The sequence below is a fragment of the Haemaphysalis longicornis genome, unplaced genomic scaffold, assembly GCF_048455015.1.
Source record: "Haemaphysalis longicornis isolate Haplotype H1 unplaced genomic scaffold, Haemaphysalis longicornis Haplotype H1 scaffold_9, whole genome shotgun sequence".
In the NCBI taxonomy this organism is placed as follows: Eukaryota; Metazoa; Arthropoda; class Arachnida; order Ixodida; family Ixodidae; genus Haemaphysalis; species Haemaphysalis longicornis.
Window position 1 is genome coordinate 44,951,942 of NW_027526460.1, and position 27,124 is coordinate 44,979,065.

General features: G+C 50.0%; 1 protein-coding gene and 1 pseudogene across 5 annotated transcripts; one reads left to right on the top strand and one right to left on the bottom strand.

Annotated features, from left to right (window-relative positions):
* Positions 1-1,909: 1,909 nt before the first annotated feature.
* On the bottom strand, positions 1,910-7,533 carry LOC144151825 (ubiquitin-conjugating enzyme E2 J2 pseudogene; annotated as a pseudogene). The gene is made up of 2 exons (XR_013318983.1): positions 7,413-7,533; positions 1,910-2,773 (listed from the first exon to the last, which is right to left on the bottom strand). The product of XR_013318983.1 is annotated as a ubiquitin-conjugating enzyme E2 J2 pseudogene (transcript).
* Positions 7,534-21,957: 14,424 nt separating this feature from the next.
* On the top strand, positions 21,958-26,717 carry LOC144152696 (uncharacterized). Of its 4 annotated transcripts, XM_077684097.1 has the most exons (5): positions 22,271-23,054; positions 24,679-24,802; positions 25,396-25,551; positions 25,930-26,016; positions 26,193-26,717. In XM_077684097.1, the coding sequence occupies exons 1-5, from the start codon at positions 22,794-22,796 to the stop codon at positions 26,225-26,227; spliced, it is 663 nt and encodes a 220-aa protein (XP_077540223.1). In that variant the 5' UTR covers positions 22,271-22,793; the 3' UTR covers positions 26,228-26,717. The 4 variants fall into 4 exon arrangements, 3 of the variants coding, with proteins under 3 accessions (XP_077540225.1, XP_077540223.1, XP_077540224.1); XM_077684099.1 differs by lacking the exons at positions 22,271-23,054; positions 24,679-24,802 and adding an exon at positions 21,972-22,250; XM_077684098.1 differs by lacking the exon at positions 25,930-26,016.
* The last annotated feature ends 407 nt before the right edge of the window (positions 26,718-27,124 follow it).

Below are 27,124 nucleotides of genomic sequence, written 5' to 3' on the forward strand. Positions count from 1 at the left end.
GACAAACCCCAGGCCTACCCCCAAACCTGCCCCCTCTTACAAACAGTGGGTGGCCTGCCTGAAAAGTGCGTACCCTGGGACCCAGCGCAAACTGGTGAAGAGGCCCTGGACTGCCAGCCAAGGCCAGGGCATCCCGAACTAGAGACACCCCCCAACGGGCAGGTGCCATAACAGCAGCGCACCAGCGCACGTGAAATAGCATTTATTCCTCCTCCTCCTCACGCAGTTTGTACTTCGATCGCAGCGGCTCCGACTTTGACCCTTTGCCATTTGATTTTGAACGAAGAGAGATCTTCGCGTTCAACCATCGTCGTGCGACGAAGGTACGCGTTCAACCACCGCTCAACGAATTCGCGTTCAACCATCGTCGTCCTTGGAAGAAGGCACGGTTTTTGGCTGAGTAATTTGTTTTGTGGTGCATGCATGCGTTCCCCAGCTTGTACGTTGGTTATTCCCGCACTGCGATTATGCGCTACTCTGGAGGTATATGCACCACAACTGCAGCAGGTCTCAGGTATGCACTCCGTAGGCCCTATCGTTTGGGTTTGGCGTGAATCGGTACGCGCTGCTTGGCGTACAGTGAGTGCTTTTAAAGCGAAGCTTCAGTGTCCTCACTAATGCCGTTGTACACCAACACGCCCTGAAGAAAAGGCAACTTTCTCTGACGATGATGATGAATGATCGTGGGTGAAGTAAAAGAAAAAAACGCCTCCCACGGCCGGAATCGAAACTGGGTCCCTCGCGTTATGGAGCCGGCGTCTATCCTATTGCTTCATTTCGACATAGTCGAAGCGAACGCCAAGCAGCAGGTCCCGATTCGCGCCGTACACCCCAAACCCAAACATTAGGCCTACAGAGTGCACAGCCGAGAGTTACTGTGGGTATTCCAGAAAAGTGGTGCGTACCTCCAGAGTAGCACATACTCTCAGTGTGGGATTGGCCAACGAAAGAATACATCACGAGAAAGCATCGAATTCAACAATCGTCGTTAGACGGAGAGGTGCATGATTTTTCATGTGGGTGCCGGTTCAAGGTGTTAAACTCCAAATTTTAATGTTAAGCCTAACGTACTATACCTGAAAATGCGGCGTTAAGCCTAACATCCTGCGACGAACAGCCTTACGGCATGCAGAGCCATGTCACTGTCATCGTATGTCGAGCTGCAAGTAACGGCTGTCGACGTTCACCTCCGAGCATGAAGGCCTTATTTAGTGACTCTAGTTAGGCCTATATACGTCGCGCCGTCACACGCCCACGTCACCTCCTCCCTCTGCTGGACATTAACCTTAGGCGGAAGAGGTTTTAATTTTTCTTCACTTTACCGACGACCGTCACCATCGTCAGAGACAGTTGGCTTACCTGCAGTGCGTTTTGGGTGGACTGCAGACGACATCATTGATAGGCTTAAAGCTTCGTTTTAGGGATATACCTCGAAATCCATGGCCTTCCAGTGCAGCCCATGCAACGAACACTTGGGGGCAGAGAGAACAGTTTTGGAGCAGAGCGGGCTTAGGCCTGTTCGGGAAAGTGGCTGAAATAAGTTACGGGACAATATCGGCTCAGACCGAACAGAATTTTGAGCCTTCCAGTGTCTTTGCGATGAACAGCTTGCCCGCTAGGAATGATCAAATTCCATCTGTTCCGGTTTTCCTCTTTAGCCTAAAAAAAACAAATGGATTTGTAGGAAGCAGGCGTGAAGCGGATGCGGCTTCTTTAGGACACTCAACCAATCTATTTCTGGTCCTATATTTGGGGGCATGATTTTTGACTGAGTAATTCAATATGTGAGCAAATGTTTGTATACGAGCAAGCAATGAACACAATCCCACTAAAAAAATTCTCCCGCCCATTAAAGAATTTATTGTGCCATTCTGCCCCCCCCCCCCCCTTTCCTGCTGCGAAAGTCCCAGGTATGTGCGCGCACATACCGTCGAAAATGGGCTGTACGAGCGGAAGCTTTCAAATCCTTTTCCCCTGCACGTTTCGAAAGGAAGCCGATTGAAGGAAGGCAAACTGTGAGGACGTGGCTAACGTAATGAAAGTCCCTTGCGAGACGCTCACTGAGTAGGTCCGCCGCGTCAGTCATTGCACCGTTCAGCTACAACACTCATCGGTAGCAGACTGAGCACGAGGGGAGCGTAGGTCCGACCCACGAGGGCGCCGCCGGGGTCGAGGCGGGAGGGCGTGCACTGCGGTCGGTCAGGGTTGTTCCGGGGGCGTGTCTCCCCTGAGGCCGGACTCGGCGGCGGCCAGCGCAGCGCGCGATTCCTTGACGACGTCGGGGAAGAGCTCGCAGAAGATCTTGTCCTCGAGGTTGAAGCGCAGGCTCTCGCGGGCCAGCTTGCGCTTCTGGTCGGCCGTGGTGTCGAGGCTGCCGAGCGTGGGCGTCTCGTCCACCATGAAGCTGATGAGGCCCGTCAGGATGGACGACATGGACCAGGAAGGGTTCCAGGACTCCGGGTGGTAGTCGGAGATGCTCAGGCAGAGCCGCGTGTTGCACTGGAAGCGGCCGTTGGGCGTGATCAGGAATATGGAGGGTGGCGAGAAGGGGAAGTCGGGCGGGAAGCGCAGCTTGCCGTGGTACACTCCGCCCTGCAGCGGAGTCTTCTCGGGGCCATTGACGGCGAAGTGCCACTCCAGGATGTCCGACGGCAGCGGGTGCGCCGTCACGTACGGCACGGGCTCGCGCAGAAGCTTGCTGTACTCCAGCTTCAAGCGCTGAGTTGCGGTGCGGCTGCCACGACTCATGGTGCTGCTTCTGCACGCTTGGCGCCTGCAAAGACGACGCAGTAAGTCGTGTGCGCCAGCACAGAGCTACTGTACGCATTGCATTCCGTTGATCTCTTCGTAGTTATTGGGATGTGACGAACAGGATTAACTTTAGTGAATAAGCACTTTAGTGCTACGGGTCATCCACAAGTTATAACACGAATTCCTTCGGGCGCGCAACACTGCGTACAAACGTTTCTGAGCTTTCGGCAGCATGCTGTATTTGCATACACACACCATGCCTTGAGAAACTCACGCTAAACATCGAGCCCACCACTGCCATCATCAGCAGACTAGCGGCGCGCTTCGGCGATTAGAGAAATCCGAAGGACAACCATCTGTGAGGGTCGCACAATAGTTACGAAGCATATTTTTCTTCAACCGCATATCGAATATTCACCGTGGACGGTCATTTACTTGACTAGAGTAGCCGCAGGAATAGGACACAAAAAAAAAAGAAAATACATGGGTATTATGTGCTCGATACCAGCTGATCCAACTTTATTTATTTATTTATTTATATACCTTAAGGGCCCAATAGGGCATTACATAAGGGGGGGTGATATACAGCAGTAATAACAACAAATTGCTTCAAAAAATGCAGGGTACAGAAATATAATCAGTCAGAATTCCAAAAAAATACAGAATAGACCGCAACAAATATTCACAGAGCAAACACATTGCGAAAGCAGTACTTTTTACACAAGCAAGAGATTACAATGACTAAAATTGGTTATCGGTTTCAAGAAAAGCAAGTAACGCAGTTTGGAAAGTTGATTGCAGAGAGTGTGCGACAACGCTAGCAGGTAGTGAATTCCACTCATTCTTCCCTAACAGTCGCTTACTGCGAATAAATCTCGCCAGTATGGCATTACTGCAGTCGATGGGAAACGAATGCTGTAGGCTTTCTCTTTGACATAACTTTTTCAGTGAACTTTTGCACAATAATAAAGTGCTTTAGTGGTCGAACGTCATGTTTGACATCAGCTGCACTCTCTTGAGAACCATTGGGTTGCACTGAATGTAATGTTCTAGAAGTCGTTTTCGGGCCAGCTAAGTAACGTAGGAAGAACGCTTTCAAGTTTACCTTAAACCTATTTCTAACTTACTCGGGTTAGCGCCATTTTTTGTGGTTATCGAATACCACAGAGACCAGATACTAAATTACTTCTACGGGCTAAATATTACTTGTTTTAGCATCAAGACCACACCCCTCACAGCTTTTGTAGATTTAGTTCGACGACAAACAGTGCTCACTTTGTCTAGAATGGTAACTGAAGCTTACATTTCCCTTTCTAATTATTTTTATAGTGTAAAAGAGCGCGCCACGATCAGAGACGGCCAGGCACCCCTTAAATGCCAACACGAGCCGCGAGCTACTTCTTTAAAAAGTGCCGTTCACACTCAGTTGACACGGCGGCACTGTCTACCATACCACAAGCGCAGACATTTAAATGCACATACACAAAAAATGTACCAGAATACAGATGCAAGAAAGAAAGAAAGAAAGAAAGAAAGAAAGAAAGAAAGAAAGAAAGAAAGAAAGAAAGAAAGAAAGAAAGAAAGAAAGAAAGGATAGAGAGAAAGAAAATAATAAAGAAAATAAAGAAAGTAAGAAATGAAATATGGAAGTAAAAAGAGATAGAGCAAGAGTAAAGAGAGGAACAGTACGCGTGGGGTCAGCGGGTAATGTTGTAAATTGAGTGTCTGGTCACACTCATCGTTGCTGTAATACACCCCACACCGAAGACGGCAGGGGACTAGACGAATGCAATAATATTTGAGCATCCCATGCTTAACTACAATTTAACCAGTCTTGTTGATGCACCAGGAAAATGGAATCAATAGCTTATAAAATATGCGCGCTGCACGCACAAAAAACGGACGAAAACAGAATAAAAAACAAACGGTGAGCTCATCAGAATCATGCTGTTTCATTTTTTGTTTGTTTGTTTTCTGTGCACGTGATTGCACCCGTTTATGTTAACACTGGGGGTGGGAACTACGTCCCAGTTTAAAAGCAGAGTGGAAATCCGGGCGTACAAAAAAAAAAATCACGCATCTCCACGAAGTGAATCATGAGTGGGCGAAGCACTGGGGATCGTTCTTACCGTAAATCACCCGTGGCGACAACTACAGTATATACAATTACAATCCAATCCAATCTGACACAATTCAATTTAATCCAACCCATTTCAATCCAATCCAAATCCAATCCAATCCAATGCTCGTCGCGCATCGCAACATTGTGTGCACAGACGCCAAGCCCCGGACAAAGCGAGGTCCTAAGGTGCTTCGCCCCTAAAACGGGAACAGGGAAGAGAACACAAGCAACGCATTGTGTGTGTTCTCTTCCCTCGTCCCGTTTTCGTGCGCAGTTCCAGTCATGAACCAGATTAAAAAAAATTCCCTCGCACTTCCCCGAGGGGGAGAGTGTGTAAGTGCGAATGCCCTCCCGCTCTCCCGCCCGAAGTGGAGAGGAGGCGCCCAACACCCGCAGTCACTGAGCGGAGAGAGGAGGAGGAGAGTAGCGCCCGCCGTTACGGCGAGGGCTACACGAGCGCCCTCACGCGTCGGAATGCGGAACGCCCGCTACGCGAGCGAGAGCTCTCCCGCCCGAAGTGGAGAGGAGGCGCCCAACACCCGCAGTCACTGAGCGGAGAGAGGAGGAGGAGAGTAGCGCGCGCCCATCTCCCCCCGTTGCTAGGGAAGACGAGGAGGAAGACGAGGAGCGCGCGCACCCGCAGCTGTTGCTATGCGGACGACGGCGGCGGACGATTCAGGCTCGCTTGCATTCGCACTTAAAATAGTTTGACATTTGTAGCAAGATTGATAAAACACGACTCAGGCAGCGCTTCCTGTGCCCGTTCTTGTGCATGGGCGGGCCCAATCCTGTAGCGTACTTAAACGGGTAATATGAGTATATGGGGAAGTTGCCCTCAGCCTTCCTTGCTGCAATTCTGGAAGAACGGGAGGGGGGGGGGGGCGGGGGGTGTTGACATTGAAATTGAGATTGGATTTAGGTTAAAGGGGCGATTAAAACAAAACATACATTTATTAAATTTGTAAGGACCAGCCATTAGTAACTTAGCTCGATACCAGCAACGAAGAACGTTTTAAAAAAACGCAAGAAGTGTTGAACCTTCAAATTTCGCATCACAGTGACGTAATATGGGCAGGAGTGACGCAGTAGAAGACAGTAGAAGACGGCACTACACGCAGTTACCAGTGTTAATTCCTCATTAGCGCACAAGTGATATTCCCAAACTGAACTGGAGGGCTCAGTGCAGCCGCCCAGTCAAGTTTCTTGGTGTGGGCTTAGGTCGGCAGTCATCAATAACACAAACAAAATTCTGTGACATCATAGAGCCGTAGCCGAAAAGTGACTCTTCCTTAGTCTCTTCATTATTGGTTGGAAGTTTACGACAAAACTGGCACGGTTGTTATCAAGAAAAATCAGCCTTTGTAACGAACCAAGTATATTGTCTCCATGGCCTCTTTACGCATGCATTGAAGGGGTGATATAATTGTGCGAAGTAATTGTACTCAGCCTCTGCTATTCTTGAGGTAAGAGGAGGGGGGAGAATATAATGACTGAGATTCAGATTTATTAAGGAAGCCTCGCTCTCGCAAAACTACTGGGTTGAAATCGAGCTCCAGCGTTTAGCATACGGCATGCATTGAGCTATGCGCCGCTTTATTGCAGCGACGGCGACGAGCGACACGTAACTCAATGGGTACAGCAAACAAGCCCCACTGAGGCACCAACCACTTTCCTGCTCTATACGGACTCTAAGGAAGCCGCGAGAGAATGCGGAAAAAATAACACCCGCAGTGGGACGGTCGCAAGAATTCGTGCAGTCGCAAGAGACCTTCGACAAGTCGGCCGCACAATTACAATTCGCTGGGTCCCTTCCCTTAACGGAATACCGGGCAACGAGGAGGCACACAAGGCAGCAAGGGAGATGCTTTCCAACCCCGATAATTGCCAAAAGCCTCCGTCGCGACCGACGAACGTCTTCCTCGCTCTCCAAGCGTCGACACCTCCATCTTTCGAGCTTCTGCCCGACGAGTTGGAAGAGGAAGGGGACGACGAGGAAGCTATTTCCAAAGCACGTGCTGAGCGACGTGCAGCGCTTCGACTTCGTCTACCCGAAGAGGATGACCCCATGCCATCCAGTTATAACCGGTGGGAAACGGTCACACTCCGACGTATTCGGACGAACATTGTCGTAACGCCGCACACCATGGCACGCTTTCGTCTACACCCCGGCGACGGTATCTGCAGTGCGGACCGCCTGACAGCCAACAAGTCGCCGACCTTAACCACCTGCTATGGAGCTGCCCTGCCTTGAAGGTACAGAGAAACCGCACACATGCTCTCATTCCTTCTCAAGTCAGGCCACAAACGCCGCGGGAGTGTACCCATCCCGAATGGTTTACAGAACACAGGAAGATGGTCGTCGACTCTTCTCATATACGTTCGAGAAGCCGCCATACAGGGCCCCATTTAGACGGGACACTCACACGACGCGCACTGATTCAATGTAATTAGCGCTTAATGATTCCACCGTTTCTGACACCTACAAGGAAAACAAACTAAATACGCATGTACTAATGAGCACAAGAACCATCCCACTTACCAAGCCCAGTTACACTTGCCAAGACGCTGTCCCGCCTGGAACAGAGCTGGAGGCTAAGCGAATGCTTCGGAAAAGTGGGCCGCTCCGACTGTGCAATCTGCCATCACACCTGCAAAAGCAAAGTAATACGTTTAAGAAGCTGCGACGACGACCCCATCGTGAAATAAAAAAATAGCTATAAATTTGAAAATTTTCTCTTATTAGTAACAGCACAATGTGTTTGCAGAAGTATTAACGAACGGCGGATGGCATCGAGACGTGGCAATTACGGCAGAACGAACGTTAGGCTCATGCATTGGTGCCACTCGAGTCTTACGGTATGCGGGCCTTAAAAAACGTTCGGAATTCGAGAAATCTCGCTGCCGTCTCTAAGACGCGCACGGCGCTTTTGCACAACAACGAAGTAAGGTCTTTTTTACCATGCACGATCACGCCAAGATGCTTCGTGTTTGCCCAAGGCTCGGCATTCCCCGCTTCCGATCCAGCCGTGGCGCGGGCCGAGGCAAACGTCGTCTTCCTTTTGTTCCATGGCGTCGCGTTGGCGCGTGCTTGGGTGTGTGCCGTTCCAATCACCACTCGCTTACTTCTTTTATTCAGAGGAAAAGAAAATGCACTTCGCTACGCACTCATATTGTCGAAATTCAGAACTTATTGGTATTTACTGACGTATTATATATAATTGCGAAAAAAATACCCTTTCCTTTTTCAATTTTGAATGCATGCATTCACACGCAGAACGCCGACGTGTTGTATGCTAAACTGTAGGAAACTAATATTAAATAATTTGATGTTCGATATTCTGAGGGTTCACAATGGCGCCTTTGGACGAATGGGTACTTTTTTGCTGTTGTTTTTAAGGCTCTCGCCTTAAATATCTATGTCTCAAGCACGCGCGTTGCGAGGTTCAGAAAGTAGTTGGTCCAAAAAAGGTTGAAGCTGCGCGGTTGAAGACTAGCGTGAGCAGAGGATCGCGCACCTGGAAAGGGAAACATCAGTGCGGTAGGAGGATTAGATAAGAGCTCTAAGAAGAAGAGCGAGAGAACAGACTTTATTGCCATCCCTTTCAAAGACGAATGCACCGCGCGGGAATGGCCGGTGTTTTCGTCCCTACAGACGGCGGTCAGGAACCCATGGTCTCTGGCGGCGTCCTCTGCCAGTTGTATGACAGCAGCTTGTACATCGGGAAGAGAGATGAGCAATTAATGCGGCCTCCCACTGCTCACTACTTACATGTATTACTTGTTCAAAGGACTGTGGTTTATTGGGACATTGCCAGACCACGTGTTGTAGTGTGGCTGCTGCAACGTTGCTCCACTCGCATCTGTCCGTGTATCTATCGGGATATATTTTGATGCTTTGACACAGGGCGAAGTGAGGGAACGTATTTTATTGCAACCTATGACACGCAACTGTTTGCCATTTGTTTAGCGCAGTGTGCGTAGCAGGAAATTTCAGTCTGCTCAGCCTATAGTGCTGGGTAATCTGTCGGTATGTTGCCAGTCTGGTTCTTCCCCCCGTCGCAGACGACACGTTGTCGGATTCGAAGTCAGCCTACTTCGTGTATCCTAGAGCTGCTTCATGCATGTGCCATCTGGTTTCCCGGGAGAGACGAGTGAGCTGGCGTCCCTACCAGGCGGATGTGGCTTTGAAGGTACGTTGCGCTTGCTATAATCACAAAGACTTGCACGGGGAAAAAAAACGTAGACTTTCACGAGAAGACTGCGCCGTCTTCTCGTGAAAGTCTACGTTTTTTTTCCCGTGCAAGTCTTTGTGTTCATAGCAAGCGCAACGTACCTTCAAAATCATGTTACACCAACTAGCCCGACATCAAGGATGTGGCTTGAAATCGGGGTAGTGCTGTTCGTAAGGGTTTTGACGGCTGTGGTAGAGATCCTACCGCGCGCATAGTTGCGAAGGGCGGCCTCGGAGTCCGAGATGATGGTAGTAGCCTGCGTGCTCGTAATTGCAAGAGCTATGGTTGCATTTCCGACAAGACAAGGTTGCATTTCCCTGCTGATCTACCACAACGGCCACTACCGCCCGTTGGACAGGGTAGTCCGCCGCGTCGACGTATATATAGCGTACCGCTGGGTTTGCGGTGTACTGCTTGTGGAGCGCCTTAGCACGGGGTAGCCGTCGGTCTTGATGGTACTCCGGATGCATGTTTCTAGGCAGCGGGGCCACAGTTATTTTGGCTCGAAGGTCTTCTTCAAAGAGGAGGAATCACATTTATTGGCGAGCATGGTGGGCGCCGTTTTGGCTGCGACCGCGGCCGCCCGGGCGATTAGTGAGGCTTGATACTCGTGGTCTGGGCAGCGCAACGCCTCCTCCTACTACTCAGACATGGTTATTACAGGATAGGGGTCTCTCGGACGAACACGGGACGCTAGCCCGTGTATTCCTATACTATGTCCCGTCTTACAGTGCTAACAATGTCTTCAGTTTCAACAGCAGATCAACACAAGGGCCAACCAGGCTTTCGCCTTCACAATCTTATAACGTTCCAAGTATCCCAAGAAGTATTTATTACCATTTACCCGCCGCGGTGGCTCAGTGGCTGTGGCGTTGTGCTGCTGAGCCTAAGATCCCGGGTTTGATTCCCGACCGCGGCGGCCGCTTTCCCGATGGAGATGAAAAGCGGAAACGCCGATGTGTTCGAGATTTCGGCGCACGTTAAAGATCAGCAGGTGGTCAAAATTAATCCGGAGCCCTCCACTACGGCGCGCCTCATCGCCTGCGCCGGCGCGTCAAACCCCATAATCAAACAATCATTTATTTCCATTTAAGGGGAAGAGGAAGAAGCAGAAGCAGCGACAACAACAATAACAGGCAGCTTCTTGACCAATCCCCCGCGTGGGTACGCTCCATGACTTAAGGATCGAACCAAGCAACCAAACAAACAATCTTTGAGGAGCATCATCGTCATCGCCAACCTTTCAGCAGCCATCGCGGGGTTAGCTTCTTATGTTCTCTTGTTCTACGCTTTCCCGAACATCATTCATCTCACGGTGCTACAGTCTGCCTCGAGTCAGCCGCTTGCGAAACTAAAGGGAACGGCGCCAACGGCCGCGCAGCGACCCGGCACCCTTGCCATGGCAAGTGAACCATAGGCGGCCACAATGAAGAATATCCGGAGAAGGATCTCCAAAGTCATCGCTGAGGGTGGCAGGAACACACCATATGCCCCACCGGCAGCAGCTGTACGTAGTGGCCGCGCCCTGCAGCCGCCCCGCCCTGCCGCGGTGGAGGTGGAACGGCATGGGACCTTCGTGCCGCCTGTTCAGTGGAGTGGAGAAATTCGCCCACAACGGTTTGGAACATCGGGTATCCTGGGGACCCCACAATGCTACGCGTCCCAATTGTGCGTGGGTGCGGCGTATCCGATGCTACGCCAGACCATCGCCTCCTGTATTTTTACAATGCCAAACCGCATCAGCACAGGCATCAGCCCGTACCGGCCAACCAAGCCCTCTCCTTCTACTCCGGCCACTCTCCCCAATCGCTAGCCTTCCCAGCGCTTTAGTCATGTGACCGGTGTGGGAACCTAAGCCCGAGGGACAATGACCTCCATGCAGAGAGGGGCGACCGTGGAGATCGCTAGCTTTAATGGCGATTATGAGAAGGATGAAGCACCTCGAGCGAGCCACCCGCGTGATCATCGGCACTGATGGTGATGATGTCATCGGTGCAACTGCGATGATGATACGAAAGTTTCTACATCTTCCCCCCGGCCACTGAGAAAACCGGTCAGTCCCCTTTCAGTAGTCCGAGGCGCTGCACTTTTCGGCTTTTGATCGGTACATTCGGAAACCCACGAAGTGCTTAGGAACTAAATTTGTTTTAGCGGCCTATCGTTGCCAACCGGAGTCCAAAACACGCGTAGATCAATATCACCGTTGTCGAGCACAGTCGATCCTGTTTTTAGCTTGTCGGATGCCTTTTGAAGGTTCTCGCTTTCAGGGAGAAGTTCTTGCGAGTATACCCTTCTCCGCCTCCAACAAATTTCCTGCAAAGGTCCTTTTCGCGTTCTCCCCAACTTTATCAATCTCTTAGATGTCGATCCCGCCTGTGGGGTCACAGAGGTGATCGAGTCTTCCCTCGGAAACTGAAAGGTTGTCCGGAAAGTCTGCATCCTTTTTCCAGGGAACAGTAACCTTGCGTCGGCAATCTTTGCTCGAGATGGGTTCGTCAAGTCTAGACATAACGGAGTCATCTCGATGAGTCGGTGCTTTGTCCTTGGTCACGATACTTTTCATCTCCAACCCTTGTTCAAGCGATGGTATCACTTCGGACTGCTCAATGAGTGTATGGAGTGCTACGATGTTGGAGCAATGCTCTCCTCTTGGGGGTGGTTGCTTCACTAGTCCGTGTATGGTCCATCCAGGCCTCGTCTCGATGGCTTTGAGATTACGTCCTAAACTTTGAATGTTTCCTGTAACAACATCCCAATATAAATCTGATCCAATTAGGATAGTGACGTCGCTTTCATCCCCGTGCTCACGCTCGCGACTTGCAGTGTCGATGAACTTCTTTCTCAGAACTCCAATCAAAGTTTCGTCTGGAAACGGAATCAACTGGTTTGAAATCGATTTCACTTCAAGCGCTTCTATTGTTAATACGGTAGAGTTGGTTGTCAAGCTATTCAGGTGTGTTCTCACTCTATTGAAAGTTTCTGTGATTTCCTTTCCACCAAATACTCCTACGGTGAGGGTTTCTTTTCCGGTAGACTCGCAACCCAGCTTCTTTGAGAAATCAGTCGTTATAAAGCTGCGTTGACTGCCTCCATCGAGAAGAATTCTGCTATTTAACTTCCTCGTCGGTCCTGACACGTTGGCGGTCAGCGTTTGGGGGAGTACCACGGATTTTCTTTCTCTGGACATCAGCTGGATTGGAGTTCTGGTGACAGTCTCGCAAACTTCATTCCGTTGGTCTTCGTAACACAACGAAGAAACGTGCCGCCGCAAGCAGTGCTGGCAGGTGATTTTTCTCCTGCCTTGCCTAGCAATATGCCCTTGCATCAAGCAACGGAAGCAGCGTCCCTGTCGAGTAAGACATGCCTTCTTCTCTTCTAAAGCTATGGACTGAGAGGAGCAAGAAGCCGCGTCGTGCGAGGACGAACAGAAGATGCACTTCTTCCTCCCACTTGTAGCGCAATGAAGGGATGCTACGGAAGGCAGTTGGGGACTTGCATGCTGCTGTTCCCAATTCGCATCGCTGAGCTCGTGTCTTAACCCAGCTGGCACAATCGCTTCCCAACATTCAAGTTCTTGCCCCAGAAATGTCATAAGCTCTTCGAAGTTTCTCTCGTGGATGGTAGTTGGTATCGAAGATCATCATTCGGAGTATTTGCCATAGGAATCTTCGACCACTGATGAAATAGAAGTACCAGATCTCTTGGTAGCGTCCTGAGTAGAATTTCTCGTAGCATGGAGCAGTACGTTGTAGGGCTCGTTCCGAGGGCTTTTAGGGTTCGGCAGTGAACTTGAACCTCGTCATAGAGTCTCCGCAATCTCTCCACGTCTGACGATGAAGCGACCGGTTTTAATTCGATCAGGGCTTGCATATGATCTCGTACAAGGAGCGCCTGATCTCCGAACCGTTGTTTCAACAGCGCTACAGCGTCCTGGTAGCATTCCTCTGTCGGAGGCATTCCATGATACTGCGGAAGCAGCCTTTCCCGTTAAAAGGTTGATTAAATACTGGAATTTATCCGTAGGTTTAAGTTCGGGGTTCGTATGAATCGTACTCTCAAACTGGTTTCAGAATTGGAGCCATTTTCGTCGATCGCCATCGAACTTAGTCAATTCTAGGGTTGGAAGCTTCGCTCGCGTGGCTACGGTCCCGGAGTGGGGTGAGTTTGTCTGAGAAGGTGTAATACCAGACTCACCACTCGGATGATCTCGGAACCGAAAACGAAGCTCCGCCATAATGTGTACAATTTTGTCGTTGAAGGTTGCTTCTTCGGATGTCTCCGCTGTAACGAGGTCGTCGGTGGTGTCGAGGTAAATATCCTCGTCGAGCTTTTGGATCTGTCGAAAGAGGAATTCGATCCGCTCCAGAGAAATAGTCATGTCCATCTGTGTGGTAAGGTGTCCACTGCGGAGGCCCTCTTCGACGTTCCGAACGATGTCATCCAGCTTCTCCCGCAGCGTGTTTCGTCGCCGTAGCTTCCTTTCAATAGAGGTCATCGTGGGTCCCAAGGGTCTGGTCTGCCGGAGCAGGAGTCGTCGTAATAAGGTAGTGGTCTTGCTGCTCTTCGTCTCCGACGTCAATTCTCGGGTTTCGGCACCAAAATGTGGGAACCCAAGCCCGAGGGACAATGACCTCCATGCAGAGAGGGGCGACCGTGGAGATCGCTAGCTTTAATGGCGATTATGAGAAGGATGAAGCACCTCGAGCGAGCCACCCGCGTGATCATCGGCACTGATGGTGATGATGTCATCTGTGCAACTGCGATGATGATACGAAAGTTTCTACAACCGGTTCATCTTGGGCGACGCGTGGTGGAAAGCGGCCACGTTGGCAAAACGTGCTCCGCCGCGGGTCTGATCGAGTTTTCTAACGCTAGCGACAGCGTCGTTACTCCGACAACCTCAAACATCGGTTGCATTGGCAACCAGGCACAAGTATAGCTCTCGAATTTAGTTATAGTTGGGTGACCCCGTTCAGCTCGGGGCCCCACCTTGCGACTATGGACACTGCAGGCGTACCATTCACTCCCATCGGAAAGCGGGCGATGCGTTTGGCATTGTAAAATACAGGAGGTGATGGCCAGACCAAACCCATCCGGCACTGGTTCTTGGAGGCCTGCGTGGAGGCCGCGATGTTTGCGGCCAACATGTTCTTTAGCGCGGGTATATGGCCAGCTGGCCATGGCATGGATGTACGCACTCTTCAAGCAAGGCTCATGGCTTTATCGTCGACGCACGGTGCTTCCACTCATACAAGACAAACTGGGCGTTCGCCAGACGCAAAATCGGGAACACCATCCTCAAGATTATTCTTGCCGACGAGGGAGCAGCCGTGAGCTCTGCTCCACAAGTGCCGTGCTGGTGCACCGCGCCCATGCGTGTCTGCCGATGCGTTTTCGAGATAATGGCTTGAGGGCACTTTGCTCTACGCTAGAAGAATTTTATTTCGGATTTCGCTGATTAGTGGGAGGAACTCGTAAGAACCGAATTTATAAATAGCAATGGTCTCAAATTCAAAAATAAAGGATTTATCCTTAACAAGCGCAAAAGCGGTCGCTTGTCTGTGTACATACATCCTCGTATTCCTCGCTACACCCCTTAGCACGCGGCCTTATCTACTCACGGCACTGTAGTAAAAATGAGCACGTCGGCAGGATGCTGCTCACTTTGGTGAGGTACTGGAAAATGCTTTAAATCCGACCAAAGACCAGTTTTTTTCTGAAATATTTAGAATTTGTGAGAGTATAGGCGAGTGGAATCAAGGAAACGAAAAGCAGCCCTCCATACGCTCAAAGTGTAGGGCTACCGAATTAACCGCACCCAGGTACTAGCAGAAAAGAAATGCACTAAGAGTTGCAACAAAGGCTCTGATTCGGCTGAAAAATAATCGGCTTTATTTAGCAATTGGGAAGAAACAAAAAGCACCCAAGAACAAAATAAACGCTCTTCCTTACCACCGAAAATAAAGGGAAGATCCCAATTGTAGGTGGAATGAGAGATGGAGTAATTTTGACGGGAAAAAATTGTCTACCACAGCGCGCACAGCTATAGTTAAAATGGCCTTAAGCTGCTAGATATAAATGACAATAATAGAGCACAATTTTTTTTTGACGAACCTTCCTATCCGTATGTTTGTTATAGTCTTGCTATTCAAAAGTATAATAAAAAAAGCGTTGTGGGAAAAATAAATTCTGGAATTTTGATGTTTATTTCAGTGGGTAGTCAAAATTTTCATGAAATTCTTGTATTTTATCTTTCTGGCTTTACTCTCGCTAAATTATGGCTCAATTTTTTTGCTAATTCATATAATTAGACGATCGCGTAAAAAGCGATCAAAGCTTTTTAGTTGAGCTCGACATCTGCACCTCAATTGATCGGCACCTTTTAAGTGCGAATGCACTTTATAAGCGACCCCAAACCATCCACCGCCGGCGGCGGCGGCGGCGGCGGCGTCCGCAGTGCTCCTCTATATTTAAAAAAAGAATCAGCATCCGGCGCCAGGTTTCGATCCGAGGACTTTGCGGCCGCAGCGCGACGCTCTACCGACCAAGCCACGGGCACGACGCTGACATCAGTGTTAGTGACGCGCCTTATATCTTTAACGCATTTAAACTACGTCGTCAGCGGCGTGCGTTGGCGACTCAGCGGCGTTATAGCGGCTTGATAACTGCGTGGTGTACACGTGATACTACAAACCCGATGGAAGAGATGGAAGAGAAGGCGGCGAGGCGGTGGGCTGCGGGGGCCGAGCGCAAGCGCCGCAAGCGGGCCGACAACCGTGCATTCGCACTTGCACATTCTCCCCCTCGGGGAAATGCGGGGGAATTTTTTCCTCAAGCCTGATTATACCCCTGTCACACGGGCACTTTCAATCCCGATTGAAGTGAATCGCGATCGAGTTTTCGAACGCACTCGACGCACTGCCGCTGCGAGAAGTTGCACCGGTTGCACTTGTGTACGCCAGATGGCGCTAACAATGTACTTGCGGCCGGCGTCTGGTAACTTCGCGCGGTCGTAACCGCACGCTTGTTTGGGTCAAGTTATTTGACAGAATTTGTAGCATTAGTTGAAGTTTTCACCTTCTGTGTCATTACTGAGCGAGGACGAGAGTATCGCCGCTTTCGTTCGATCGCGCTTGGAAGGCTCGATTGCCTCGATCGCGCTTGAGAAACCAAGATTGAGTTCGAGCGGGATCGAGCTCGATCGTGATTGAAACTGCCGTGTAGAATGCGCCCGATCCGGATTGAGCTCGATCCGGATCGACTCAATCGCGATTGAAAGTGCCCGTGTGACAGGGGTATAACAAAACGCTCCCTCTAAACACGTACAGCAGCCAACTTACGAGAACTTCGAAAGTAATGCAGAGCCCGCAACAGCCCGCAACAGATGACCCGGCTCGTAAGAGAAAGTGTGAGAACATCGCCTGCGAACCGCAGAACGTACAAACGCTGCATGCATTTTGTGGCTCGGTCTAACTTATCGTCTGCTGAGGCCCCGATTGGCGAACAAACCAGCGCGAGGCAGCTAATGGGCAGTCCGGAACTGTTTTCTATTTTATGGGAAAGGAAATAAAATAAAATTAGCCCAGTTATTCACCGACTTAAAGGAGCCATGAAGAGAAAATGCAAGTTGGTTTTATTCGAAAGATTTCGTGTTTTATAGTGCCCCCAGCGCTTGTCCGGATACAAACGGTGCTTTATTCACTGAGAAATTAAACAATTTAGGTTAAAATTTTGATTTTCCCGCTCAATCGTGCGTTTTCGTGGTCCCAAATGACATCACAGGAACCGACCGCTCTGCAGCCTAGAGTACCTTCATTCACGCATCCGCCGTGCACGGTAGAGACACGTATACGCTGGCGCCACCATTTTCGGTTGCTCGCTCGCCGCCGAAGCAAGTCATTGTGTCAAAACCAAGCTAAAATTATCGCCGCAACGCGGTTTACTGAAGAAGTTTGAATCATATTGTCTGTTTCGCGTTGCTAGGTCTCGTGGGAAACGAAAAGAATAACGCGTTGAGCCCGTTGGCCCAATTGCGGCGGCACGGGACCGTTCAAAGGTTGTCTCCACCCTGTACAGCGGTGTTGGTTTGTTCCCGCGTTTCTTTACGATCCGTAACCTAGATGGCGCCACCATACCGTGGCAAGCGTTTGGTTTGTTTTTGCCCGCATTTAAACCTGGCTTGTTTTTGTTCAGGGAGAAAATATTCGTTCCCTGAAACAGTGCTCGCTCGAAAAATGGGAACACGCAAGACACCGTTGCTTGCGTCAATCGGCCAGTGTCGTCTGAGACAACCCCAAGCCCCGTAGTGCTGTGCAGCTAAACCAAGCATGCTGTGCGCAGTACGAACAGCAGAACGCATCAGTACTTCTATGTTTACATGTGCTTTCGTAACTTCCACTGTTTGTCCCATCATTCTCATTGCTTTGTAAAGAATGTGCCCTAAATTTAAGCGCAAATCGCTCGTTCGTCTAGTTTGTAAGCTCTACCTAATTTGCGTCTGCTTCTGCCAGCCTCCGCCAATCGCAGAGCTTAGCTCATGTGACATCATAGGTTTTGTTGCGGGAAATGAGCTGGTGGGTCTTATGACCATTCCCGTTTTTCCTAATTATGTAGCTTATTTGAGCGAAATTTACGTTAAAAGTGGTGTCAGTATGATTCTAACGAGACAATCTTTTGAACGAACCAAACTTGTGTTTTCTCTTCATGGCTCCTTTAATGTCACGAACGCTGATGTTAACAGCGAAGCTTCCTGGCATTCCCTGATCGCAAATCTAAGCTTCGTCAAAGCCAGCTAGCAGATCGATCCCCGTTCGCGCTAGTTCATTTTTGTTGTGTTTCACTGCTCGCGCCATCTACTGGAACTAGTGTCACTAAATAAGCTACGCTTAACTGGAACCATGGAGGAAAGAAAAGCTTAGGAGAGGCCCTGACGTCACACCCAGCGCAGCCGGAAACGCCATTTCTGTAAGTCGAATGGCGGACCATTGGCCCTCCATGCCATTGGCGGACTCTTTTTGCCTCTCTCTCTCTCGGTGCACCTTCTCCGCCTCCTCCGTCCTGTATGGCCTCTCTTGTCGTCTGCATCTGCCAGCGCCGAGCCGGCGGAAATCAGCTGATAGGCAGGTAGAAGGCCGTTTTGCAGCGCGTGACCGTGAACCTAAACGCGCGGTTACACTGTTACACGTCTTCAGTGTGGCCGCAGCAGGTTTGCGAAGCGGCTCGCTCTAACAATGCCGCAATGCTCGGTGCCAGGCTGCAAGTCGCGATCGGTACCCAAGGAATTGGGCGTCACTTTCCACCGGTTAGTGCATCATTCCGCTGACAAGTATTGCTGTACATTGGTGTGCATTCATCCTTTGTTTGCAATCGCCGCCGTTTATAGGTGCCCAAGCGATGGAGAACGCCGCAAACAGTGGGCGAACGCCATGCGGCTACCGGACTGGAAAGTGCCCAAGTTTGCGTTGCAGTTTCACTGGCAATCCCAGAGATGACTAGTCAATTAAACGGCCGTTCTATATATATAGGTAAGCAGTACTTCATGCAGATTTCACGCTAAAAAATTGTGGAATGTTTTTACCGTTGTTCGCGTGCCTTCGATAGAATTTTTTGCGAAGGAGGAGGAGGAGGAGCAGGAGGAGGAGGCAAAACATTTTATTGAGTAAAAAAAAAATGAGAGGGTGGGTGGCGTCAATAAACTTTTTTTCGCCAAGTTTCAACTTGTCTCTGTGTCAATAAATTCAAGGTGATATCAGTTGAAAACGTTCATACACTAACCTCGCAGTATGAAGCGTTGAAAATCGAAATCCAGAGCGAGACCACAAAAAGATCCAGATTCCAGATCCAGCACTCTTCCAGTCAACAGACGGACACCTACTAAGGTAATAGGACGATGGAATTATATCAACTGGGAATCTACCTTGTAACAGTTGCAAAAGCACTGCCGCGCATTGCCGGCCTAGCAAACTCTATATTGCGGCGGCGATAACCAAAAAATTGAGTTGCGAATCGTTCGGTTGCAAGTCGCCTACGTACTGCACACGTGTATCACTTCCCGAAAATCTACCAGACGGGTGTCCGCGCGTACGACGGGACGGCGCGTTCACGATATCTGCACTTCAATAGGCGCGTCGTGATCGCGACCGGAGCAATAGCTTGACGCGGTACAAGGTGCACTTGCAAGTAGAAATTAAATGACATATTCCCATCGGCGCAGCTGTCGCAACTCGCAGCATCCTTTTCGAGTTCCGCAAGACCACAGCGCAGCAAAGCGAAGCAGCAATCTTCGCAATCGGACGACAAGGCAGACGCTGCCTTTCCTCCATGACTGGCGAACGGCGGGCGGGCTGTTGCTAGGACGCCGTTGCTAACGCTACTTACAATGGCCGCCGAAAACACGTGACTTCCTCCACACTTTTGCCAATGCGCGGGGATAGCTGGGGGCCTCTCCTAAGCTTTTTTTTCCTCCATGACTGGAACGTTTCACTAATTTGAAAGCGCCGCGAGCGCTTTTTTTTCCCACGGCGTATTTTTTATTTTCCATCAGAAAGATCAAGCAGCCATGTAATTTTAATTAAAAGAACAATGCCAATATCACTTATGTAGTATTGATGTCTTTCCTCAAATTTGCTCAAATTTGCTGACACAAAATTTTGAAGGCGAGATAACTTCGGAGATAGATTGGTGGGAACACACATACATCATCTGCAAAATATCAGCGGCGAATACAGCCTAGAACATATTTAAAATCAGTTTTGAAGTGTGCGAAACGCAACCGAGCAGCCAGCAGAGGACCACGCGCAATTGTAAATAAACAACATCCAAACACGTCACGAGTTTGTGTTTGCCGCTTCCGCACTACCGGCGTTTTGCGCCGTCTCGCGCGGCTCGCCGCTCCAATCGGAGGGCCGGAGGGCGGAGCTTCTGCTCTCGAGAACGAACGACCCATGGAGCCATGGCAAGCCATGGAACGACCCGATCGTTGGCGGCGGAGGCGCCGTGATTTCGTCAGCTCATCGGGCAGCTGGCCGCGACCAAAGTTCTACAGCGATTCCAGGCACTCTGTTTCTATTACTGTTTATTACCATTGGATGCGGAAACGCGCCGGAGGCACGAAAAGCCCACTGAGCAAGCCGCACGGTCGCTGTGCAGGCGGCGGCCACGGCCGCGAAGTGGCCCACGCCGGCGCAGGTAGCTCGAGTGATAGCTTGTTACCGCTGCACGAAATTGTCCCCAAGTCCCGACCATGGTGGCTTACATGAGAAAGGAGTTAATGATGCGATGGCGGGTTGCATTAAAAATTGTCATCTGCACCGCTTACGAGAGCGACACTTGAATATCCGCCGCAGTGCTAAGCCGAACACATCTGTAGGCGGACCTGTAGGCAGACCGGCCGGCTGCTCCCAGCGCGCGTCTTGCCACCCACCGTCTCGAGCGTCGCGCGTCGTTCGTTAGCCGCGCTAGCATTTGCACTCGCAGCGCCTGCGTCACATCCACGGTCGCTTTTTAATTAGGCGCCTCACGAGATCAGTACGGGGGGGCATTCGCAGAAACTGCCGTCGATGCGGATTCGACAGTGCTACGGCGGCTCTGCTCTGTAACTGTGATATCCCTCCGACGGTCACGTGGTCAGCTTTGTTCACACAAAATCCACAAAATCCATCGTTTCGCGGCACTCGCTGAAACCGAAACTGCGACTGGCCGCATTGAAAATGCCTCTAATTAAACAACCGTCGCACGCAGAAGCAAATGAGGTTTCTACAGGTTATAAGTAGGTCACTAGCTACTTATCGCAACAAAAAAAACAAGATGCAAAATTTTTGTGTCAGTGCCCCTTTAATGTTTCCTTTCTGCTCAACAGTGTTGACAAGTATAAACATCACCACTAGACTTTGTAGTTTAAAAAAGCTTTGCCCATATAAAAGTCTCACTGCATTTACACGTGGCTTGCCGCATGCTTGGCGCTTGCTTTCCTCCTCGCTAGGCTTGCCCCCACATCGCTGCGACCGCGTTGTACTTTTAGTCCCATAAAACCAAGTACAGCTTCACTGTTGAAAATTGACCGCGTCTTATTCACTGCAAATGTAGTGAAAAAACTATAGTTGTCTGCCGCCTCTTCAGCCTTACTTGTTCTCTCTCTCCTCTTGCACCCTTACGCTCTTCCCCTCCATGCGTGGTCACTCCTCGCGTGATGAACTGAACGAAGGTTTGTTCAATACAATTCAATTTTTCCGCCCTCGCTCTGCTCACGTGCCTTCTCGGTTAGCAGGCATCCTTTTCTTTATATTGTGTTTCTTGTTCTACCTGGAACAGCACGAACGGGAGTTTTGTTCTTTCTGTTTCGTGCTTGCTTTCATCTCGCACATGCTAGAGCCTTTCCTGCGCCATTTTTTTCCAAGTCCAATTTTTTTCCCCTTATTATCGTAAAAACCATCCCAATGTGTATTCTTAACTAGAAGACCGCAAGAACTGCCGGTTATGTACATATATTTTGCCTCAAATGTGCCTGATGTTTTCTTTGCGTTAAATAATGGGTGCATGTATGACCAATGCCAGCGGTTCCAGGAGTTTCAAACGGTTCTGTCTATATAAACCTCTTGTTTAACTATTGTTTCAAACGGTTCTGTCTATATAAACCTCTTGTTTAAAGGCCCATTCACACTGCGACGAAAGCGACGGGAATTCTGTCGCTTTGTCGCGCGACGACAAAAATTGGTCCCGACCATTCGCCAAAAATGATCGTCGCGCGACAAAGCGACGGAATTCCCGTCGCTTTCGCTCGCTTTCGTCGCTAGTGTGAACGGGCCTTAACTATTGTCTTTGGGGACCGGGCAGCTGTTGTCTGGCACCGCCGTCGCTTCAGCAAACAGCGCCGTCCATGGTGAACCGCTCATCAATGCTGGTGGTGGTCTGTGCGGCGCACTTGTTTGTGCATGACTTTCTGTTGTTCAGCTCGGGGCCCCACCTTGCGAAATCTAGGCCCTGCAGGCGTACCAGTCACTCCCATTGGGAAGCGCGCGATGCGTTTGGCATTGTAAAAATACAGGAGGCGATGCCTGGAGTCAGGCCGGCTGGAAGAGGTGATGACGACCTGCGAAACATGGAAGACCCAATGCTGATCATGGCCATGCAGTGGCTGCTGCTCCAAAGTGAGTTGTTAAAGCACAAAGATGACAGTTACGCGCCGACCCAGGCGAGCGCCTGTGCGAACGAAGCAGCTAGCAGCACTCTGTACAGTTTAGTATACTATACTACCTTTGCTTGCAAGCTGTAGAGTTGGAAGAGATTAAGAAAAAAGGCTGTGTCTATTCTCACGGCAGCTCCAGTCAACGCCTGGCAGGTTTTAATATAGCTTAATAACATTACTTGGAGTAAACTAACAGACTTGAATTTGCTTCCATTTTGCATGGGTAGCCCCGTACTGTGACCACCTTATACTTCAAGTGACAAAAGTTTGGGCCAGGTACGTTTAACGTAATGTAGTCTAGCTAATGTAACCTAACAAAGGGGCTGCACCAAACATAGCCTAACCTATTTGTAACCGTGCGCAGTCATGCACGCTTGCGTGTATCTTGTCTTACGCCACCTACCGGGCCGTGTATATAAGCGCCCGTCTCTGTCAATAAACGCTGATTGCCAGACCAACCTTCGTGCGTGCTACATGGTGGCAGCGGCGGCCGATAAGAGTGACGATGGCCGATAGCAAGAGCGGCAGCGGCAGCCGACAGCAGTGGATCTACAAGATAGCAAGCCACGCCAGGCGGCTTCCAGCCTCGCTTCGAGAACTTCGCCATGGCCGACCCACCACGCCAGCAAGCAGCCCCGGTCACCACGCTACTTCCACCCCCGAGAGCCCTGAATACCTCCGGGGACGTCTGGCAGAGCTGGACAATGTGGACCAAGAGTTCGAGCTGTTCGCCGTGGCTACCTACCTGAACCAGCAGCCTAAAGAGGTACAGGCCGCCACCTTTCTCATGGTTATTGGAGAGGATGCTCGTAAAACCTACAGCACGTTTGTGTTTGACGAAGAAGAGAAGTTGGACATAGCAGTTTTAAAGAAGTTTGAAGCATTCTACAAGTCGTCACTTAACCTAGTGTTCCACGAGTATCGTTTTGGAATACGTGACCAGCATGACGGAGAAAGCTTTAATGACTGGATAACCGAACTGAGGGTATACCCAAGAGTTGTGAATTTGGTGAAATGGAAGAACGCATGCTGCGGAGCAGAATTATTCTTGGCGTGAACGACAAAAAGCTTCAGAAAAGGCTTATTTCGGAGAACGCGAATTTTGCCAAAACAGTGGAAATATGCCACACCCGAGAACAGGGCAAAGAGCAGTGCGAAGCAATTCAAGCACGCGCGCATGGCAAATCGAATATCAGTGCTGTCTCCGAGAAAGAAATGAGGCGTCGCGGCAGGTGCACCAGAAAGCACGAGGCTAATCGCAGATGCCCGACGAAAGGACGCACATGCAACAAGTGTGGCCAAAGAAATCATTTCGCTGTCACATGCAGAACGAAAAGTGATAAGGCGCAGACAGGCTTGCAGCAGTTGAAGCCCGGGAAGAACATTTCTGGATTGACGCGTTATCACGAAACGCCGAGAAAGGTGATCGCTGGTCAGCGACAGTGAAAATAGAAAGGACGCCCGTCTTGTGCAAACTTGACACCGGCGCCAATTGTCCGGTGATAGAGAAAAAGAAACTGCATGAAATAACCGACAAAAGAGACGAGAGTTGCGACATCGTGCTGAACACGTTTTTTTGGCCACCACAAAAAGGCAACACGACGCATACGCTTGGTTGCCGCCAGAACTGAGTCTAGCCTTGAAGCTAACTTTTTCATCATCGAAGACGATGTTCCCGTAACACTCAGTGGTTCTGTCGCAGAACAGCTTGGGTTACTGCGCAGAGTCGCGGCGGTGGAGCAACCACAGCTTTACGAAGTTGCGAAACCTTATGGGGACAGATTCAACGGCCTAGGCGCCCACAGGTGTTACCTATCGCATCCGGAAGCCCAGGGCGTGATTAGGCCGGCAAGAAGGATCCCAATAGCACTGCAGGAAAAAACTAAAGCGGAACTTGACCGCATGAAAGAGGCGCAGGTGATCACAAAAGTAACCGAGCCAATGGAGTGGTCTAGCCACATGGTGTTAGTCGAAAAGAACAGCAAGACGCGAATTTGCATGGACCCTAGAGAACTAAACAAAGCTCTACTGAGGGAACACTATCCCATGCTGACTTTGCCGGTGTTCGGTATTTTTCAACACTAGACGCTTCGTCAGGGTTCTGGCAAATAAAGCTCGATGATGAGAGCTCTCAAATTTGCACCATGAGTACTCCTTATGGCCGTTACCGGTTTCTACGCATGCCTTTCGGGATCTCGTCTGCTCCGGAAGTTTTCCAGCGTGCAATGCACAAGGTCATGGAAGGCCTCGAAGGTGTCGCTGTTGTAATTGACGACATTCTTGTGTGGGGGCGTACCAAAGAGGAACATAACAGGAACCTGCAAAACGTTCTGCAGCGATGCCGACAGCACAACTTGAAGCTAAATCGCAAGAAGTGCCGCTTTTTGCAGGGCACTGTCAAATACCTAGGGCACGTTCTGACGCGTGATGGGCCGAGCTTGGATCCGGACAGGCTGCATGACATCCTACAAGTTCAAGCACCAAGCAACAAGAAAGAGCTGCAAAACTTCCTGGGTATGGTCAACTTCGTCTCCCGGTTCATTCCGAACTTGTCGACGGTTACAGCGCCATTACGAGAGCTTTTGAAAAAGGATGTCGCATGGATTTGGGAGGACCGCCACCAACAGAGCTTCATGGCTCTCAGAGAGGCGCTTTCAAAGGCTCCAGTTCTAGCGTACTTCACAAAGGGCCAACGTATAACACTGTCAGTCGACGCAAGTCAAAGAGGAGTTGGCACAGGGATAATTCAGAATGCCACCCCCTAACGTATTCGTCTCGTTCTCTAACGGAAACGCAGCAGAGGTACGCTCAGATCGAAAAAGAAGTGCTGGCTATGGGGAAAAATTCTACCTATTTGGGCAGCCACAAGTTGTAGTGGAATCGGGTCACAAACAGCTAGAAGCGATTTTTCACAAACCATTGTATGTGTTCACTCTGACTGCAGCGCATGCGCCTCAACCTGCAAAAGTATCCGATAGTTGTCAAGTACACGCCGGGGAAGGATCTTTTTATTGCTAACGCGTTATCGCGCTCTCCAAATGCATCCGTTCTGAAGGAGCAGGACGAACACTTTCACATCAACTTCATCGCTAACCTGCCCATTTCAGACAAGCGCCTGATGCAAGTACGGGAAGAGACAGCAAAGGACCCAATAATGCTCCAACTTCACCACTACGCAAGAATAAGTTGGCCAGGCAACAAAAATGACGTCATCCCGGATCTACGCAGCTACTGGGCCTTCCGAGAAGAACTTCACACACAAGGTTTGGTTCTACACAGCAACCACCTTATCATCCCTCCCAAGATGCGTGGCGAGATTATTTGTTGTTTGCATGCTGTGCACGGTGGATCGGAAAACATGAAGGCACGCGCACGAACTGCACTCTATTGGCCAAACATAAACAATGACATTGAGGAAGCAGCGCGGCGTTGACCGGTATGCCAGAAGCACAGGCCCAGAAATGCTCGAATGCCTTTAATGAGCCACGAAATTCTAAGTTTGCCGTGGAAGGCCGTTGGCGCCGATTTTTTCTACCATAACGGTGACGAGTACATGGTTGTCGTTTATTTCTATTCTTTCTTCTCTGAAATCAGAGCAGTGCAGTCGACACCGGCTAAACATGTGATTTCCGCTTTCGCAGACAGCTTTGCGACTCATGGGTTTTCACTCCAGCTCTGCACTGATAATGGCCCACCGTTCACCAGCCAGCAGTTTCAGGACTTCATCGGTAAGGTTGGCACCAACCACGTTTGCTCCAGTCCATGTCACCCACGCTCAAATGGTATGGCAGAAAGAGCCGTACAAGAGGCCAAGAAACTGCTAAAGAAGCATCCATTTGGCTCGGTAGACTTTTCCGCGGCATTGCTCGAATGGAGGAACTCTCCCTGTGACCCATGTTTGCAGTCTCCGGTGCAACAACTCATGGGGAAGTTGACTAGCTAGGACCCTGCTGCCTGTTCCTGCCGTCCACCTCTGGCCACGGGTCATACCACCTAAAGACGTGAAGCAACGACTACAACAGATCTTCCAGAAACAACGGACCGTCTACAACAGAAGCTCCAAGCCCCTGCCAGAGTTGCCACGTGGATCCAGTGTCGCAGTATAAACATTCCAGCAAAAACGTGGTATCCCGCTGAAGTCATCCAGACGGCTTCTACTCCGCGCTCCTACGTCGTGGAAACTGAGGATGGATGTCAGCTTCAATGCACCCGGGAACACCTCAGGCCAGCACACCAGCCGTCCACACCAGTATGCACGCCTACCGACGCGTCTGTTCCTGCGTATGTGTCTCCGCAACAGTCGGAGCCCAAACCGTTGCGAAGAAGCCAGCGAGAACATCGTCCTCCGAAAGATTCCCAGAAAGGGACTTCTAACCCCCTCAATAAAGAGAACTGAAAAAGGGGAGATGTAACTGTGCACAGTCATGCATGCTTGCGTGTACCGTATCTTGTCATATGCCACCTACCGGGCCGTGTATATAAGCGCCCGTCTCTGTCGATAAATGCTGATTGCCAGACCAACCTTCGTGCATGATACACTATTATAACTAAACTAATGCAGCCTAACCCAACTCAACATGACGTAACCTAGCCGTATCCAACAAGCCTAATGCAGCCGAAATACACTGAACGCTATCTATATCCCAACCTAACCCAGAAGTCTTCTGCGCTGGTCAGGTTAGGTTTGGTTGCGTTAATCGAAGCCAACGTTTCTCAGATTACCCAATCTAAAAATGTTGGGAAAGTGAAGTATGCCAGACGTGGTGTTACGCAAGATAAGATAGCGGACTTCACTTCAGTGCGTGCTTTTAGTGACATTGGACAGCACACGAGACA